The sequence below is a fragment of the Ursus americanus genome, chromosome 4 (assembly GCF_024610735.1).
Source record: "Ursus americanus isolate L20-20 chromosome 4, mUrsAme1.1.p, whole genome shotgun sequence".
Taxonomy (NCBI): Eukaryota; Metazoa; Chordata; class Mammalia; order Carnivora; family Ursidae; genus Ursus; species Ursus americanus.
In genome coordinates, this window is record NC_142130.1 from 89,060,302 (window position 1) to 89,080,361 (window position 20,060).

Consider the following 20,060-nt stretch of genomic DNA (forward strand, 5'->3'; position numbering starts at 1 on the left):
GGGAGAAGAATTCCTGAATAGGAAATATCTGAATTAGGGAAATAAGGGGGCGCTGGGACCAGAGGCGTGTTAAGAAGCACTTGCCTTTCCCCGTTCATGTTTTCGTTAGGAAGAACAAAGAACCAGAACATAATTCATCCACACAGGAAGAAACAGGGCAATTAGGAGATTATAAGGAGTTGGGCCTCGCAAGCAAAACAAGAGGGCTTCAGTTCTTAAAATATCCCCCAACAAGCTCAGTAGTAAACAAAACTGCAGATAATGTCTGAGCTTCCTCTCTGCAGAGAAATTCATGGCTTTCCAGCATTCAAAATGCAGGAAGGGTCTGGAACAGTTATCTGTTTCTCAAGAACATCCATATATGGAAAAGCTGAAGTTAGGATAACCAGCAATTTTAAACAGTTGATGTTTAGTGGAAAGGTTCTATATTCCACCTCGATCTTGCATTTCTGGCTTTTTGCTGTAAAGTGCAACCTTTTTAGAAAGATGTGCAGATGTTAATATTTACTGATTTGATTTTTAAGAAAGCAAGGATCTCTGCTTTTTAAAAAAAGAGTTTAATGTGCTAGAAATGCTATGGTTGGGTTGGAAGCACACACGGTGGTACAATCAGCAGAGGGCTTCTGTGACAAGTCTGGAGGGTCCGGCCTAGGGAAAAGCTCAGCGTTGGCGCCACCTGGTGTCCGCTGTGCGAGTTTCAGGCATAAGACCCAGGGAGAAGCACATTGCACATTTACACTCAGAAAATGACGGGAAAGGCCACTTTGATCACCCCAAAGAGTATTTTATGCATGCTGTGTGTAATAACGACCTATACCTTAGTCTTTTATTCTGAAACTTTTGCATGTGATCATGACTTCCCCAGCCATGTTTCCTCCTCTGTCAGATGGGGCTCATGGGGCCAGCCCGGCAGACCGGGGTGAAGACCAGGGGCCATGGGACATCAAGTGCCTTGCCCAGTGCCGGACACACAGTAGGTTCTCCATAAATGCATGGAGCTGAGCTAGAGGCAATGGGTGTTGACATTACCGCTGGGCAGGCCGGGTGAGCCTGGGAAAGTTGGCTGTGGGCTGTAACTTCAGATTGTATTTGAACTTTGGTGCTGTTAGTAATTTCCTGAGAGAAGACAATGCGTTGAGAGCCGTGCGAGCACTGGAGAGTGCAGCCGGAGCCTGGTTTCTTCAATGGCAGCAAAGCACAAGGTCGAGTTTCCTGGGCAAGACATCCTCCCCCCCGCCCCCCGACGCTTGAACAAGGCTCTCAGGTCCTGCCCAACCTTTCACACGTTTGCAGAGATGTCATAAAGCCCAGGCAGCTCTGGGACACAAGGAAGGTGGTAAGAGTAACAGAGGACTTGGATGAAGGGACAAGGGATGGTCAGGTCCCTGCTCCACATCCGGCTCCTTCCTGTGCAGAATATGGGCTGGACTGGGTAACCTTTAAAGCCTCCTACAGTTCCAATGTTCTAGAGTCCTAAGCGTTCATAACTCTGGGTACAAAACACAGAGCTTTGCTGGGGAGGATGTGGAGCAACTAGAATTTTCCTCATTGCTGGTCAGAATGTAAAATGGCGCAGCATCTCCAGAAACGAAACTGGCAATTTCTTATCAAACTCAACATGCAACTGTGATCCGATCCAGCGGCTGCACTCTTGAATGTTTACCTCGGAGAAATGAAAACTTACATTCACGCCTAAATCTGTATATAAACGTTCACAGCAGCTCTATTCACAATAGCAAAAAAACCTGAAAACAACCAAATACCCTTCAGCAGGTGAGTGGTTGAACATCTGTTTACCAGAGTACGTTAATCCGCTAGCCGTGGACGTACACCACTCACACGGATCTCACGGGCATGGTGCTGAGTGGGAAAAAAGCCAGTCTCAAAGGGTTATATAGTGTATAATCCTATTTATAGAACATTCTAGAAGTGGCAGATTTACAGAGGGGAACCAGGGAATAGGGATAGGAGAGAGGGGTGCAAGTGGAAAAGGAGGGCATGTCAAGGTTAGTTCCATAATGGTGATGGGGCTGATCACGGTGCTGGTTCCGCGGATCTACCCATCAGATGAAGTTGCATCACACACACACACACACACACACACACACACACACACACAGACACACACATGAGTGCAGGAAAAAATGGCGAAATCTGAATTTGGTCTGCGAGCTAGTTAACGGCACTGTGTCAATATCAGTTTCCTGTTTTTTGTAAGATTTGTTTATTCATGGAGGGGGTAGAGGGAAAGAGAGTCTTTTTTTTTTTTTTCCTAAAGATTTTACTTATTTACTTGACAGAGAGAGAGACAGCCAAGAGAGGGAACACAAGCAGGGGGAGTGGGAGAGGAAGAGGAAGGCTCTCAGCGGAGGAGCCTGATGTGGGGCTCGATCCCATAACGCCGGGATCACGCCCTGAGCCGAAGGCAGAGCCCTAATGACCAAGCCACCCAGGTGCCCCAAGGGAGAGAGAGTCTTAAGCAGACTCTGTGCTGAGCACAGCATCCCTCGCGGGGCTCGATCTCACGACCCTGAGATCACGACCTGAGCAGAATCCAAGAGTCAGATGCTTAACCGACTGAGCCACCCAAGCGCCCCCAGTTTCCTGGTTTGGATATTCTATTTTAGTTATGCACGATGTCACCACTGGGGGGAAGCTGGGTGAAGCGCAGAGGGGACTCAGCACTTTTGCCACTTCCTCTGAGACTATCATGATTTCAAAATAAAAATAATAAACCAGAAATAGATAGAATGGTTATATTCATCACTCTCTAAAATAAAAATTTAAAAGGACATCAACCCAAAGCCTTGCTAGGGGCTCTCGGCAGTGAGGGCCAGCGGGGAAGAGGGCTCTCCCCCCCACAGCGGCGCGAGGCTGTTTTTATCAGCTCCACACAACTGAACACCTCTGGACTCAGTAGCTTATGAGTCACGCGCACTTGACAGCGCTGTGGGGACACAGTGTGGTTGTTCTGAACACCGCAGCCTCCAGTGTAGACTCTCTTTCTCTAGCCCAGCAGAGGGGAACCTATCAAGCTTGAAAGACCATACAACAGAAAGTGGTCGTCAGGAATTCTCCAGAACTGGACAGCAGGTGCCCCTGGGCCATCCTTTTTCTGAATACTCAGTAAAGCTGAGCTTTCTCCTTGAGGTTGCTAACTGGATGCAAATTCTTTGGTTTTTAATTTTATTTTACTGTGGGAAGAACATTTTGCACGCGCCCTACCCTCTTACCGATCTTTCCGTGCGTGATGCCACATTGCTCACTGCAGGGACCATGTTAGACAGCAGATCTCTGGAGCCTTCTCATCTGGCTCGACTGAAACTTTGTGCCTGTTGGGTAGTCACTCCCCATCTCCGCCTCCCGCCAGTCGCCAGCAACCACCATTCCACTCTCTGATTCTCTGAATTGACTATTCTAGACATTTCAGAGAAGTGCAAACAGGGAGTGTCTGTTTTTCTGTGACCAGCTGATTTTGCTCAGCCTGATGTCCTCCGGGTGTCTCCGTGTTGTCACATAGAAGTTTCCTCTTCTTAAAGGCTGACTGATATCCCATTGTATGTGCATGCCCCACGCTCTTCACCCATTTATCTCTTGGTGGACTCGTAGGGTTTTTCCCCCACATCTTGGCTGCTGTGGATAGTGCTGCAATGAACACGGGGATGCAGATATCCCTTCGAGAACCCCGATTTCAATTCTTTGGGATAAATTCCCAGACCTGGGATTGCTGGATCATACGGTAGTTCTAGTTTTAATTGTTTGGAGGCACCTCCACACTGTCTTGTGTAGCAACTCTGCCATTTTGAATTCCCACCAATGGTGTGCGAAGCGTCCAGTTTCTCCACATCCTTACCAATGTTTGTCTGTTTGCTTTTTTGATAGCAGCCATCCTGACGGGTCTGACGTGAAGCAAATTCTTAAAGCTCCCACACTTTGGAACCCAGCAGAGGCCTGGAGATGGTTTTCTCCAAGACCAGGTAAGGAATCATGGGTTTGTTCTAAATTTTCAAGGAGACAGAGTTCTTAGGAAATATTTCTTAAGGGAGCAGGTGCTTGGGTTTAGCCGATGTCCCCCACTGAGGCCAATCCTGCTTGCGTCAGGAGGGCAGAAGGGCTGGGAGTCCATGGCAATGGGTGGGTGGGGTGGGTGTTCCCACGCCGTGCCGGGGGGGTCGGTCTCTTCTGTTCCTGGAGACTCTCCAGCCTGGACTTCTGTCTTTGAATTAGACACAGAAGCTCCAGAGAAAACCCACTCAACACAGTGCCCAAACGAAGGGCTTGGGAATGAGGGGAGATATTGCCAATGACACGTCTGGAAAGAACCCTCTGGAAAGAGGTTTGTTGGGTGCACTAACAGGACCTGGGTTCTAAGCAAAGGTAGGCCTGATTCTTAGCAAAATCCCCACATGTTTGGGGAGCAGAGTTCTTGATGAAGCCATATTTGTTGGAAAAAGTCAAGCTTGTTTTCGACTTAAAGAAGACAGAACATTCTAGTGACTCCTCAGTCAAATGGCATCCAGAGCCCTTGTCAGCTCTTATAATATTCTGAAGCTACGCAGAGAAATTAGAAGCTTCATGTACCGTCTCTCTCTCTGTCAAACTGTCTCTCTCTCTGTCAAATAAATAAATAAAATCTTTAAAAAAGGGGGGGGGGTGCGCCTGGGTGACTCATTCCTTAAGCGTCTGCCTTCGGCTCAGGGCGTGATCCCAGGGTGCTGGGATCGAGCCCTGCATCGGGCTCCATGCTCTGCTGGGAGCCTGCTTCTTCCTCTCCCACTCCCCCTGCTTGTGTTCCCTCTCTCGCTGGCTGTCTCTCTCTCTGTCAAATAAATAAATAAAATCTTCAAAAGAAGAAGAAGAAGAAGAAGAAGAAGCAGCTCCGTGTGCAGCTCATGAGAGTACCAGTGGTTTCTCAGCACATTCAACTCCAGCCTTTCACAAAATCTGATACGCTCGTTCTAAAACCATCAAAGGAAATGTCCTGTTTTAGGAGTCCCATTTGGAAACTTCAAGTATTGTTAATGCTCTCAAAAGGATGAAAAGTTTCTATTCCAAGTATATTTTTGATTGGAAGAATAATCTCAGTACCTTGTAAATAGATGGGGTGCTTGGCTTCCCTCAGCACCCGAATCTAGAGTTGCAGTCTTTTCCGAGAGTTTGGGAAGCATTGAGAGCTGTTGTTCAACCAGACTCGGGAAAAACAACACAAACAAAGTTCTTGCTGTCACGGAGCTCAAGTGCTAGTTAGAGGCAGGAAAAGGAAATAGCAAGCAATGAAAGAGGTAAGTTCAGAATTCAAAGATGCCACACACACACACAGGGTGTGGGCTGTGCACGGACTCCGTTCCCACTCTCCATGAGGGCTTCCTCCCATTATGCATGGCCTGACCTACACCACAGAGAGAGGCAGCCCTGCACAACTCAGATAATAAAAAAATGCTACAAGGAAAATAAAGTAGGATGACTGGTGATTAGGGTGGGTTCCAGTGTGACAGATTGGGACAGCAGGAAAACACCTGTCTGAGAAGATGCCATTTGAAGTGAAGAAGAAGTGAGCTGTGCTAAGATCTGGGGGAAGAGCATTCCAGGCAGAAGGAACAGCCGATGCAAAGGTGCTGTGGTCAGCTGAATAATGGTCCCTCCAAGATGCCCACACCCCAATCCCTGGAACCTGTGAACATGCTTCCCTTATGTGGTAAAAGGGACTTTGCAGTTGTGATTGAATAAAAGGCTCGCGATGAGAAGATTATCCTGGTTTGTCTGGGCAGGCTTAATGCAATCACCAAGGTCCTTAGAAGAGGAAGGCAGGAGGGTCAGTTAGAGGTCAGAAGATGTGATGGTGGAAGCAGAGGTTGGCATGACATGAGGAAGGGCCATCACCCCCTTCCAAGGAATTAGGGCGGCCTCCAGAGGAAGTAGGCTCTCCCTCCAGTCTCCAGAAGGAACCACCCTACCCACACTTTGGACTTTTGACCCCCAGAACTTCAAGATCAAACACTGGTGTTGTTTTACGTCACTAAGCTTATGGTATTTTGTTACAGCCACAATGATAAACTAATGCAGATCCTAAGGCAGAAATGAGAAGAGCAGGGAGGCAGGATCAGGCTACAGAGGAAGGAGAGGTCAGAGAGGGGACCAGGGTCTAGGTGCTCTATGGCACCAGGCATTCTGGACTTTATTCTGAGGATGCTGGGAAACCAGTGGAGAGATTCATACAGGCACCAGCATGTTCTGATTTATGTGGTCCCTCTTAGAAGTGGCTGAATGGGGACAAAGAGTGGAAAGCTGAAGACAGTAAGTCATGACACAGTTCAGCCATGAGCTGATGGTGGTTTGAAGAAACTAGACCGATTTGGGGTGTGTTCTGAGGTGTCAAATTAAAACCCAAAACCACTAGAGAAGTAACAAACAAAGCTGAATTTCTTGTTTTCCAGGCAAAGGAGACAAGGTCAAAGAGTCTGTGCAGAAATGAGAAGAAGTAGGTTCAGGGCAACAGGGAGAAAGTACAACAAAGGGCAAGATTCTGAGAACAGCTATCTGGCTGGCTCATGAAATGGGTTGTAATTCTTCTTTGCATTTGGCTATTACACTAGTTAACACACAAGCCCCAGCATGTCTTTCAAAGAAGTTGAGATGGGTTGCTAAGTTTCTGGTAGGTTCAATGTCACCCAGTAGGCAAATTCATACAGCCATGCTCAAAGGCTTGGAGAGCGTTTTCTTGGATGGGAGACCGTCAACAGTATTTGCTAATGGATTGGATGTGAAACCGTTGGTTTGCAACCCTCCCAGCAGCTTCCCTGTATAACCTGAAACTGGCCCCTGTACTCAGAGGGCAGCAAGAGCTCTAAGAGAGAGATGGCCACTCCAGGCTGGTAGGTGGCAGGTTTAAAGTTCCAAAGGGAACTTACATATGAGCCTTGCCTTGGGCGGCATCAAGACAAATGGATCCCCACACCTGGTTGCCTACTCTTAAAAGTTTATAAAGAGGCCTTAACTGGGTCTCGACACATATACTGTGCAGGTGTTCTCAACACCACATCATTATCTCAAGGCCATGTTCTTGGAGCAACCTCGGGGAGAAGGAAAGGCGAGCAGAACCCACATTCCAAGGACAGGGTGGGGTATGAGAAGCCTCCAAGTGCCCCCATCCAGCTCACAGGTCAGTGAGTGGTCACATCTTTTCGATGATGTTCCCCAACAAGGAGGTGAGAAAAAGAAAGGGGTCAACACTATTTCTTAGGGTTTTGGCTTAAGGAACTGGGAAGATGGTGGGGCCACTTTGCTGAGATGGGGCAGAGGGAGGAGCAGATTTGGTGGGAGAATCAAAAGTTCTGTTTGGACCTTGAAGTTGAGATGCCCCTTAGACATCCACATGGAAATGTCAAGCAAGCATTTGGACATTTGAGTCTGAAGTTCAGAGGAGAGGACTGGCCTGGGACATAAATTTACGAGTCAACTACATACACATGGATTTTTAAGAAATCATTTTATTGGGCACCTGGGTGGCTTAGTCGGTTAAGTGTCTGCCTTTGGCCCAGGTCATGATCCCAGGGTCCTGTGATCGAGTCCTGCATCTGGCTGTCTGCTCAGTGGGGAGTCTGTTTCTCCTTCTGCCCCTCCCCCTGCTTATGCTCTTCTCTCTATCTCAAATAAATAAATAAAATCTTTAAAAAAAAAAGAAATCAATTTTATTGTGGTAGACTTTACATAAAATTACATGTATCCATTTTAAGGGTACAGGTCAGTGAATCTTGACAAATATATACACCCAGTAACTACCACCACCATCAAGATCTACAACCATTCAGTCACCCCAGAAATTATGATCATAAATTTCAATCTTTTGCAGCCAATCTTCCCCTTACTTGGCCCCAGGAAACAACTGACCTGCTTACTGGCACTGTAGATTACTTTTGCCTTTTCTGTAATTTCTAGAAATGGAATCATACAGTTCAGCTTTTCTTGTGTATCTGACTTCTTTTGCTCAGATAATGTTTTTGAGATTTATCCACGCTGTTGCATGTATCATTAGTTTGTTCCTTTTTATTGTTGAGCAATATTCTATGGTATAGATACACTACAATTTGTTTAGCTATTTATCTATTGAGGGATATTTGGGTTATTCCCAGTTTTTAGGTATTATGAATAAAGCTGCTAGGAACATTCACGTGTGAGTCTTTGTGTGGACACACTTTTTTTCACTTATTTTGGGTAAATACCTAAGAGTGGGATTGTTAAGGCCCTGTGGTCACTTTCTAAGAAAGTGCCAAGATGTTTCCAAGTGGTGGTACCATTTTATGCTCCCACCAGCAATGTAAGAAAGTTCCAGTTACTCCATATTCTCATCAACATTTGGCGGTGTTGGTTCTTTAGAAAGGACTTTAGCCATTCCAGTAGGTGTGTAGTCATATCTCATTGTGGTTGTAAGTTCATTTCCCTAATGAGTAATGACGTTGAGCCATTGAGAGGTATAGCTTTGTGAAAATGAAAAAAACAAAATCATAATTTACTCCTTGAAAACCAAAATTTTGTATAGGAGAGAGGTGATTAGGTCATCTGAGAAGAGTATTTCCACCACTATAGAAATGCAAAGTCTGAATTTGGATTTAACTGTGAATTGTGAGATACTGGGGAGGGTGTGGAGAAGGAAACAGGATGTGGCATAGAGTTACCTACCATAACAGGAGGTCAGTAGATAAAGCCTGTACGGGATATCTCCTAGCAGGATTGCCTGGAGCAGAGAGGCACTGACTGACCTGAAATTCTCCAAAGACAATTACCCAACTTCCTGCATTCCCCATTACTTGCCGCTAGCAGTTGCTAGTCTTTTGGTTTGTATCATAGTGGTGTCCTAAACACAGTACTTGTAGCTGGAAAGGCAGGCTAAATTCTAAACAGTCTTCCGCTGTTCTTATCTTTCGAAGGAATTTTGGGTTTGTAGTGCTGGATGTGGACTGGGTAACATCCAAGTTTAAATCCAAAAGCAGACTCAACTCCCTGGGCTTTAAAAACATATGCCATATGTAGGCAGAGGAGCTCTGTAAAGGTGTGGGTTGCAATTTGATTTTCAAAGAGAACATTTGCTTTTATGAACCTCGCTTTCTGGCAGATACCGTTTTACTCTCCTGTGGGGGACAATGCAGAGTGAATCTATTGAGAGCCTTTTGCAGAGGCCAGGGGAGCTGAAGCCTGTCAGGGTAGACATGGAACAGCTCTGTCCTCCCCCCATTTTCTTCTCCAGCCCGCAGCTGATGCTTGGGTCATATGTATACTCCACTTCTGCACCCACTTTGTCAGGTCCTCATCTCGTCCCAGTTGTGTGAATTGAGTATCAGGGCATGAGTAGGAGCGATCTAAAAATAAACCACTAAGGAGCTACTCTTCACACAGAGCTACAATGTTCTTTTCTTTGGTGACGTCTGGTCAAGCTCTGCTTCTCACTGCCATGTTCTCTTGCTTAGTTCTCTAAAAAATATTAGCAAAAGCTAATACGTATAAAACACTTCCTATCTTACTATGGGTCGGGTTCGGTACTAAGTGCTTTCCATTCACTCTCTCATTTAACTTTGGTGACAACCCAATGAGGTAGGGGCTCTTAATCTTCCCATTTTCCAGATGAAGGATCCAGAGATCAGGGATGTAAGTAATTTGCTCACCTGGTTGGTCAGCCTCCAAAGCCAAGCTCTCAGCCTCTATGATGTATTGCCTTCCAGTCCGGCCTCAAATTACTGAAGTGTAGACTTGCACGCTGTTTTGATTCTCCTCACCTTTGCACTAGGAGAATGCAAGACACCAAATGAAATGGCCAAGACCGGTTCAGGAGTGAGGGAGACGTTGGTTCCTTGTTTCCACCAGCAGGTGGCAGAGTTGCCCCAGTGGAATTTCCCTGGGAGCCATTTGAACTTCGTTTCTATGGAGACACTTTCAGCCCAATTGGACCATCAAACCATTTTTGTCTGGTTGAGGTTGCCTAATCGAGTTCGGTGAAGACAATCTATGAGGACAAATGGTGTCATGAGAGCCTGGCGTGGAGTTACAGAGATCCTTGTGCTTCTTTAGATCACACCATGTTAACTACTATGAGGAGTTGTAGATAATATGATTTCCTAGCCACCTTCCTCCTGCCACCCAGTGCACCTCAAGCCACATTGCTCAGAGCACCGTCGGATGAGAAAATTCAATCGTAAAACAAAGGTCATCTTACTTTGCACAACTCTATGACAGAGTGATGGGCAGCCCTATGACCTTCAAGTGATGTTGGTGGTATGTCACTACTCTGGCCACCATTCGGGGTTAGATTCAAATCCTGGCTCTCCCTCTATGTTATCCTGAGCTCTTGACCTCTCTGTGCCTGGATTCTTTCGCTGTAAAGCTCAGAGTCCCTTTCCATTGGGTTGTCGCAACGATTGCATGAGACTGATAAATAAAAGCATTTGAAAAGGACCTGGCACGTGATAACATGTGCTAATAATAGGTATTAGCTCTTACCAAGCCCCACTCTGTTCAGTTCCAAGGACTCCCACCATGATAGAAAAGGATCTTTTGGTAAACAGAGAGTGTTTGGCTCTTTCGGGGTCTTTACATAATTCCCTGGACTTGCTTCCGTGTCCTTTGTATAGTACCTTTACTGTGGCCGGTCTCTACTGCACAAGATAACCGTGTTGCTGTAAAGCCACTTGAAAATTGTCTCAAAGAGGAGTTTTTAAACCAAATCAGGTTTAGGAGGAGGTGGTTAGAATAGGGGCCCTTGCCAGGAGGCATTCTGGCCTTCCCCTCAACCCACACCCACCCAGAGATGGCCATGTTCATCTCGTCTCCCTGGGATGCTTGCCCTCGGCACAAGTTCAGCGGGGAACGTGCTGTCCACTAAGCCTTTCCCTGAGGAGGGGGGCTCACTGTGGCCAGTGTCCTGGTCAGGGCTGGCATCACGGGGCCCGAGGAGGGAGCTTGTGGTGCCTCTACCCAATGCCAGCCTCCAAGCGGGCACACCCCATCAGGCACCAAGGTTATTCCCAACTGCCGCCCGGTATTTAACTTTCCATGTAAGATTAGATTAAACATTGGCGTTCATAAAAGCCGAGATCGCAGACTGCGGCTAACAAAGCCTTGGTTGGCTGCAAGCAGAGGGTGCCCCGGAGGCCGGGATTTATGCATAGTCCCGGAGAGCTTGCCAACGGCAATCAGGGGGTTCAGAGCAGCCTCGCTGTGTAGCAGGGGCTCTCACGCCGCTCACGCACTGCCTAGGTAAGCTGCTATCGCAAATTATTTTTTGAGAAATTAAGTAACAAAGTGATCGATTTCCCTTTTCTAGACATTTATAAAAGTGATTTTCCTGGTATAAGATGGCCTTTCCTTCTTTCTTTCTTTCCTCTCTCTCTCTCTCTCTCTGTTCTTCTCCTTCCTCTGCTTCTTTTCCTTCCTCTCCTTCCTCTCCTTCCTCTTCTTTTTCCCCTCGTCCCTGTCATTCTCATTCTAATTCTTGCTATTGTTTTCCTTCCTCAATTCTTCATACTCCAATGAAAATTTTGAAAGTGTTTTTATGGAATGTTCGTGGTAAATGCAGATAATCATATCCTTTTATCTTCTTGATATAAAAATGAAAGAGTTCGGGGCGCCTGGGTAAGCTCAGTTGGTTAAGCGTCTGACTCTTGATTTTGGTTCAGGTCATATCTCGGGGTCATGGGATCGAGCCCCGTGTCTAGCTCCGTGCTGAACATGGAACCTACTTAAGATCCTCTCTCTCCCTCTCCCCTTCCCCGCCACTGTGCACTCCCTCGCTCTCTAAAACTCTAAAAAACAATAAACAACAAAAGACTTCACTGTCTTGTTAGGTCCAGGTGATGCTAATGATCCACCATCTTTCTTTGTTTTCTTTTGAGGATTTATTTATTGAAAGAGGGAGGGGCAGAGGGAGAGAGAGTCTTAAGCAGACTCCCTGCTGAGCATGGAGCCTGACGCAGGGCTGGGTCTCACAACCCTGAGATCACGACCTGAGCTGAAACCAAGAGTTGGTCACTTAACCGACTGAGCCACCCAGCGCCCCACCACCATCTTTCAAGAAAACAGAACTTCGGGTTTTGGGATCAAGTGGGTGTTACTTTCTTCATAGTGTCCAGATTGTCTCTGTTGTGAAGGACACACACCTGTGACAGACACAGCTGGAATTAGGGGATCATTATGTGTCCTGAAGATACGGCACAACTACTTGGTGTACGTGAGCTGAAACCGCCGTCTTGGTCTCATTTCTTTTACCCAGCCGAGCTGCCCAGTCACAGGTGATGGAAATGGGGCATTATTGGAACGTGTGACCTCTGCTAGGGCCCAGTGGGTGCTGCGTGCTAGCCTGGGTGACTTAGGTTTCCAGTCCCAGCACCATGGCCAACATGTAAGTCCTGTGATGCTGGACAGATGACTTAAGCTCTCTGGGCTATACTTACTGCACCTGCCAGATGAGCAGGCCAGCCTAAATAATCTTTAGAGGCCCATCCTATTCTTTGAGCAAGAACTATTTATTGAAAATGCCTGAAAATACAGGTTAGGTTGAACCATATGTTGAACCTATGTTAGGTTGTACCATATGAAATTGCCAGTACTGACCATATTTAACATATAGAAATGGCAGTTTCATATGGTTCAACAGAACATATGTAACAATCTTCACATTACTCAACGCTTATTATGTGTTCTGCTGAGAGAGGGAGAATATGTATACCCAACATGATCAAGGCCTATCAGTTAAGTAGTTATTCTGAGTATCATAAATGTAAACCTATTAGAACATTCTAGCATAATGTCCATCAGTAAAATTGCTTTCACACACTGATTCGCTTTTCCCTTGGTTATGGAACAGACGATGGATTACTCAGCCATGTCTCATGCAACAGTGCTCAAAATAGGAATCCCCCTTGGACTCAATTTTTCCAGCCTGGTCAAGGGCCAGGTACTTAATCTACCTGAGCCCTTTTCATTCTATGATTAAGTCTTATCAAGAAGCACCTCTTGATCTGCTTTGTTTCTTAAAGATAAATAAATATATATAATATGTAATATAATATAATAATATAATAATATATTATTTGAGAAAGAGAGAGGGGAGCGGGTGGGGCAGAGGGAGAGGGAGAGAGAGAACCTCCAGCAGACTCCCCGCTGAGCGCAGAGCCCGATCCCACGACGCTGAGATCATACCTGAGCTGAAATCAAGAGTCGGACGCTCAACTGACTGAGCCACCCAGGTGCCCCAAAAGCTTTGCCATGAGCCTTTGTCCATGTTAGAAGAGCTGAACAAATAATCAGTATTTAGCTCCAGCAACAGGTTGGCGAATGCTGCCCTGCTCATACCTTGAAACAAACCCAAACAACTCCAGTGGAACCCAGCACTGGAGTCCCTCAACTCAAAGATGTTTTGTCGCAGGGATACTTGGTTGGGCTTTAGGGAGCCCAGGAGTCCCCTGAAATTGAATGCAGAGCTTTGTATGTGCCTATGCATACTTTTAAGGGAGAGAATAAAATCAGATTGTTTAATTTCAGTTTTCACGGAGTTCGTAAATCCCTTCCTCTCCTGCAAGTAAGTTGAAGATCATTTGAAATCCATAGTACACGAGAGAAGAACAGTCATTGATTCACCAAACATTTCGTAAAGATCTGTGATGTACCAACCATGATACAGGGCCCTGGGATTCCAAGATACATAGAAGAGTAGATCCCTGCCCCCAGCAGCTCAAGTTCTCGTGTAATTATGCTCCAAGTTACTTCAGCTCTCTGAACATGTTTCCTTGTCTGTAAGTTGGAGGTAATAATCCCAGTGTCAGAGAGTGGTTCTGAGTATCACATGAATGAGCTCACAATACCTGGGTAATTGAAAACGAGCAAACAGACAAACATGGAAGTTCGCAGAAGCACAGAAAGGGACCTCCAACTCAGACAGAGGTCTGGGGAAGAGCTTGTGGATGAGGTGACCACAGACGGAGTTGAGGGGCGGGGGTGGTTTCTAAACTATAAGAACATACCGCCATTTTTATGTGTGAGTCCGGAAAGACTCAGCTCCTTTGTCCTATAGAAATTGTATTTCTTTCTTCCTCTGCAGGGCTAACTCAGGGACATCAGAAGATCAAGGTTACTCCAACGCCCTCTCCTCTCTCCTTTGGGCTGCATCTGCCCTCCCCCTCAATACTTACTTAAAGTGCCCCGTTCCTATTTTAGCTGTGGAATTTTGAGGCTTCCCTTGAGGCACCCTGTCCTGGATGGTCTTGCCGAGCATCGAAACATACCTCTCCTATGTCCCCATTCTCTCAGAGCCCTGAAAAGACAGGGGACTCACAATTGAGGACTCTTATAAGTTAGGAGCTGGCCCAGATTTTTCACAGGTGGTGCCATTGCTTTGATGAAAACATTCGCAGAACAGTGTTGGCAGTGGGTGTGCCCTATCCTACTGGGCTTCCTCCGCTCAGAGGCGGCACAGAATTCCAAGCACTGTGGCAGAGCCCACAAAGGAGATACGTGGGAGGCAAGGTGGGCAGAGGAGCTCAGAGCACTTAGGAGTTTGCAATGCTACCACCTCTCTGGGAGGAGACTCAGATCCAAGGCAGGGCCTCATGTGGATACTGGAGTAGTATCCAAAAAATGCTGTCCAATAAGCAAAAACAACTAGAATAATTCTAATCTTGAGAGCACCTTAGAAAAAACACTGCAGGGGAGCTGATTCTTAGCCCAGAAGGGGCTCCCCCTTCCCCTTGCTAGTTTTCTGCTGCCCTGCATTTGCTCAGCACCCTCCCCCAGACTGAATTTCCCTCCCCACTCACTCCTGGGATTTCTCTACCCTTCCACCAGCCCTTCGTTCTGTACACTTAGCTCCTCTGGTCCTTTTTTTTTTTTTTTTACTTGTCTCTATATTCTATCCAGTTTTCCATTTGGCTTCATAAAAGGAAACTGAATTCTCTCTAGAGGGTGTGGAAGGGGGAATATACAAGCTGGCGAAATCACAGTTTTCTTTATTGGATGAAGATGTGGAGAGGGGTTGGCAGAAGCATAGGGTGAGAACACTCACAGGTGAAGGAATCATACCTGTAAGACCAGCCCTGACACAGCACAGAGAGGTGGGTTGTCTTTTGATTGATGAAATAAGTGTGAACTCCCCCAAAATGACTAGATCTCATCTCTGGGAGGGTTAAGGAGCCAGTGGTGATGTCTCAGGTAGGATTAAAGCCAGCTTAGCTCTACTCTTCACAGTGAACTGTATTATTTTAAGGGGGAGAAAGCATGTCTCTGCTACATTGCTTGGAAAATGTGCTTGGTATGTACTTTGGGGCAATCTTATCCATTTGTCAAGTTTCTTTTCAACTCTCTAGGGCTTGCATGGAGGGAAGAGCAAGAGGAAGACCTGAGTTCCTTTGAATAATAGGACTTAAAACATCAGATTGAAAAAAGTCTATTACCTTAGTTACCGTAATTCTCAATGAATGAAATGTTGGGCAGCCGTCAGAGAATGACCTGGACGTGTACTTGTGCCCTTTCCACAGGTGGGGAGATTGGAAACCTCTCTCCTCAAAAGAAGAAATGAAAGACATGTTCAAGAGAAGGGGCATTGTTTTCAGCAGGGCATTAGGCAAACTCACTGTTAGGTTGTTCGGGCTTTTATTGACTGGGCAAACCTGTAGGTCCTGGCCAATCCCAGGTTCACTTCCTGTCTACATTCCTTCCAGTTCTGTTCACACCTGTTTGTTCCATCTATGCACCACGTTCAGCTCCACTCTCTGAGCTCCCTTATCGCTTCGTTCAGACCTCTGACAACTCTTTGTTCCTTCTCATTGCCATTTGTTTGCAGTTCTCCCGTGACACTGAGCTACCACAGACAGAAATCTCATATTCATCATCTCCGCATTTCCAATGCCCCTCATGTACCTGGCACATCCATTTATTCATTCAACATCCATTGCGTGCCTTTGATATGTTGGGCTCTGTGCCCACATTCTCTGTCCCAAGGTAGGCAAAGGCGATATGAGTCCTGTCCTCATGGAGATGACAGCTGAGGAAAGATGACACTGTAAGCCGATAATCACACACACACACACACACGCATGCACACACACACACACACCACTGATATACATGCATAATTAGCACATATTGTGAAAAGGGCTTCAAAGAAAAAAAAATAAGATGCTATTGGAGAAGAGTGGCGGCCGGGAGGGGGCAGAACTGAGTTAGAGCAGAGCCAGGGAGTTTTCTCAGAAGTGACAATTAAGCTGGGACCAAGAGGGTAAAGGAGGTAGCAGAGGGAAGAGAAAGGATAAAATTATTCTTTGCGGAAGAGAATGTGCAAATGTCCTAAAGCAGGAGAATGTTTATTGACTTGGAGGAAGGAAGGCCAGGATGACCAGTTGTCATGAGGATAGGGTTGTTGGGGAGGTGGTCAGGGGCCAGCTCAGGCCAAGCCAGGTGAACCCCATGAAGGAACTAGGATTTTATTATAAGTGTTATAGGAAAGGACTGAATGGTTTTAAAAGCAAGGGGATATGATCCCATTTCCTTCTTTAAAAGAGCACAGTGACTGCTGTGGAGGGCAGAGAGGGACAGATATGTCCCCAGGAGATGGCTTGGGGGAGGGTCACATTGCAAGGCATTGTGTCATCGAGGTGAGAGATGTTGGCAGCTGGGCGGCACCAGTGAGGAGGGAGAGGAGAGGTGCATTTGAGGAATATGAATGACATGAGTCGCCCCTTCATTCCGCTGATGCCTGAGGAATGCCTGTTGAGAACAAGGCATTATGCTAGCTATTGTGAGGTGACCTGTTTAAAAACAAAGTAGTGCAAGATGATTGATGAAAATTTGGAAGGTGAGAAGAGTATTAAGAAGGAAAAATTTTCATTAGGTATATCACCCACTATTAACGCTTTGAACTAGTTCCTGTCTTTCTTCCATTGTCATTTGCATGTTTACGTTTATTTACATATGTAAATGGGCATACTACACATAGTTTTATGTCCTCCATCAAACTTTTATTGTAAGGTATCCTGCACCCAAAAAGTGCATAAATATGCATGTGCAAAGCTTAAAGAATAAAAAAAAAAATAGGCACTCAATCAATCACCAGCTGGGTAAAGAAGAAATTGTATTATCTCCCCCTTGCATTCCCCTCTCTTTACCCCTTAAAGTAGCCAAATGGAGAGTCAGTGTTTGTCACCCTGTTCATCTATTTTATCATTCCAATTGCAGCAGGAGGGAGATATGCCTACTTTATCCAATCTGACACAGACGCTGGAAGATGTCTTCAAAAGGATTTTTATTACTTATATGGACAATTGGCGCAGGAACACAACAGCTGAGCAAGAGGACTTACAAGCCAAACTCGATGCTGAGAACTTCTACTACGTCATCCTGTACCTCATGGTGATGATCGGAATGTTCTCTTTCATCATCGTAGCTATCCTGGTGAGCACAGTGAAGTCCAAGCGGCGAGAGCACTCCAATGACCCCTACCACCAGTACATCGTGGAAGATTGGCAAGAGAAGTACAAGAGCCAAATCTTGAATCTGGAAGAATCAAAGACCACCATCCATGAGAACATGGGTGCCGCAGGGCTCAAAATGGGTCCTTGATGAACAGAATAGGCATAAAGCCAACATCTGATATCCGGATACGAAGAGATGCCCATGCCACGGAGAAAATCCAAGCTGTCATCGCTTAGAAGACACTCTGTTCCTTGCTTGCTGTTGAGAATTTTCACGGAGATCACGTGGCCACTCAACCAAGACAGATGACATTTTAATCTCGGTGATTTATACTTGCTCATCGGAGCAATGTTTTATGCTGAAGACCTCTTTTACTTCCTGGGCACTATAAATGTCATTTTAATCAATGTCAACTTTGACAAATTTTGTCAAGTTAGTGAAAATAAAGTCAAATTTGAAGGGAAGTGTCTGTGCGCTGGCAGTGGGGATAGAGTGAGGACTAATACATCACTGAGCCTTCTTTCTTATGAAACACTGTTTTGTAGGTGACGAATTCACTATAAATAACCCAGGTGTGTTACCCAGAAGCTGTGGTTTGAAAACGCATCACTTGCTCACTGGCTTGGCATCGGAGCACTTATTTAGTAATTCAGGAGTATAGAGTCTGAAGTGATGAATGAACAGAATCACCAGGTTACTTTACAGGTATTGTTTTCCAATATTTCTTTATTTGGAAGTCTGAAGAGAGAACAAACATTCCACAAGGGCAAATAGTCCCCAACGGAGACGTAGCATCTTTAAGAACTACCCCAGTGCAACAGAAACGTATTTTTAAGTTAACATCTAAAGTTTTCCAGAAAATTAACTCTTCAAAGCTCTTTTTATTATAGAAAAAGTAAGGAAAAGTTGTAACATCGCCTTATAAATAACATATTCTTTCGACTTGGTTTATCTTCTTCCTTTTACAATTACTTATTTTCACTCATGTTTTAAGAGACTGATGGTACAGAAAGTGTCTGAATTGCCCGTGTCCATTGAAAAGCTAGACAGTTCATTATATGTCAATATTGCGTTACGGACACAGTCCACAGATTAGGTGACTTCATCTGTTAATTAAATCAAGCAGTATTTAACCCCTGTCTACTCGGACCACTTGCATAGACCCCAGCAGTGTGGACATGAACGAGACTGTCTGAGCTGGAGCAATCAGAGAGGGTCAGGTACATACAGAAACATCACGATGATAGAACATGGCCGGTTATAAAGGAGATCAACCCAAAGCGGGCAGAGCTAGAGCAGGGACGGAAGGGTGAGCCTAACTCGGGTTAAAGTCTACTCTCTCTGAGTCGCTGAGAGTAGGCGGTCAGAGCCAAGACAGATGTATGGGGTGGTGGCTTTGTGCCCCCCAGCTTCTCCCCTATCTACTCTGCCAAGGCACAGCAGTTGTGAGTAGGGCCTCAAGTCTCAGGGTACTAAGAAAATTCAAAAAAGAAGCCCTTCTTTGAGGCATGCTTGTAGGATGTCTTCCATTGACTACAAGGATTCTACCTCCAGTGAGGTATCTACAAGGTATCCATTTCTTAGTAACAAATGTGCAATTATGCTCACATAAGCATTACATACAGTGTTATGGAAAGCCATTTACATTCCCAGAGCATATGTGGCAAGAGTGGCCACCTTCCTCAGATCAGAAACCCAGAAATGCCATCGCACACAGAACATTCATCCCAGTGTGCCCAGAGGGGCCACCCCAGCTACAAAATCCTGGCCTTGGGTCTGGATCCAGACAGAAATCCAAGGTTTCCACCAGGTGGTGAGGACTATCTTCTTCACTAACCTCTGGTCAGGCTCTTCTGGGCCCTCAAGGAGGCCTCAACCTTGGCTTATAAATACTGCAGACACTTGATATAAATGATTTTGTCCCCCTCTCCACGCCAAGGGACTTGAACAAATACTAGCACAGCTTCTAACAGCTCAAGGCCTCATCCCTAAGAGGATCCCAGCCCCCTTTGGAGCGCCAGTCTGAGAAAGCTGCCAGGAAAATTTACTGTTGGTTCCAGCCGAAACCTGGAGATAAGCACATCAGCTCCCTGAATCCCCTCTAAGAGGAGTTACTTTAGAAAACTTGGAATTATAAATCTTTTCTCTCCCCCTTTGAGATAGAAACCTTTTGTCCCCCAGAACTGTCATGTCTCTGAAATGCCAGCATTCAAGGAGGTAACTCTCTGGACAAGAGGGGGACCTTTCTCCTACCTGCACTGTTGCCTCCGGTCATAAAGACAGAAGTTTGTTTCTCTTTCAGGTAAGTGACTATTAACAAAACCGGATCAGGCTGACTAATCCCCCCCCCCCCCCCGTTTTTGTAAATATCCACTTCCTGATTCTGCCCCAGGGCCCCCACTCCCTCATTCTCCCTTTAAAATGCCCAGCTACCCCCCGCATAAATCAAAATGGACTTAGGTTCACACGAACCCTCTTCTCTACTGCAGTAGTTACCAAATAACGTCTGTCCTTAAGGCTCTCATAGTGCCTGGGTTGATCTTTGACACAGGAAACCAAATGGAGGGAAAGAAATTTAGATTTTTCTAAGAAAGTACATTTTATTATCATCA

The 20,060-nt window shown here is 45.8% G+C and overlaps 1 protein-coding gene across 4 annotated transcripts in view; it reads left to right on the top strand.

Moving 5' to 3' along the window:
* Positions 1 to 19,780, top strand: part of KCNE2 (potassium voltage-gated channel subfamily E regulatory subunit 2) — a 174,678-nt gene extending 154,898 nt beyond the window's left edge. For 2 of the 4 annotated variants that reach the window (XM_045785574.2, XM_087861777.1), the window contains exons 3-4: positions 3,883 to 3,977; positions 17,212 to 19,780. In XM_045785574.2, coding sequence (XP_045641530.1) covers positions 17,224 to 17,595 — 372 coding nt within the window. In that variant the 5' untranslated portion in view covers positions 3,883 to 3,977; positions 17,212 to 17,223 and the 3' untranslated portion in view covers positions 17,596 to 19,780. Of the gene's footprint in view, positions 1 to 3,882; positions 3,978 to 11,103; positions 11,245 to 17,211 lie in introns of those variants that run through there. The other 2 variants (XM_087861776.1, XM_087861778.1) reach the window with 2 other exon arrangements.
* The last annotated feature ends 280 nt before the right edge of the window (positions 19,781 to 20,060 follow it).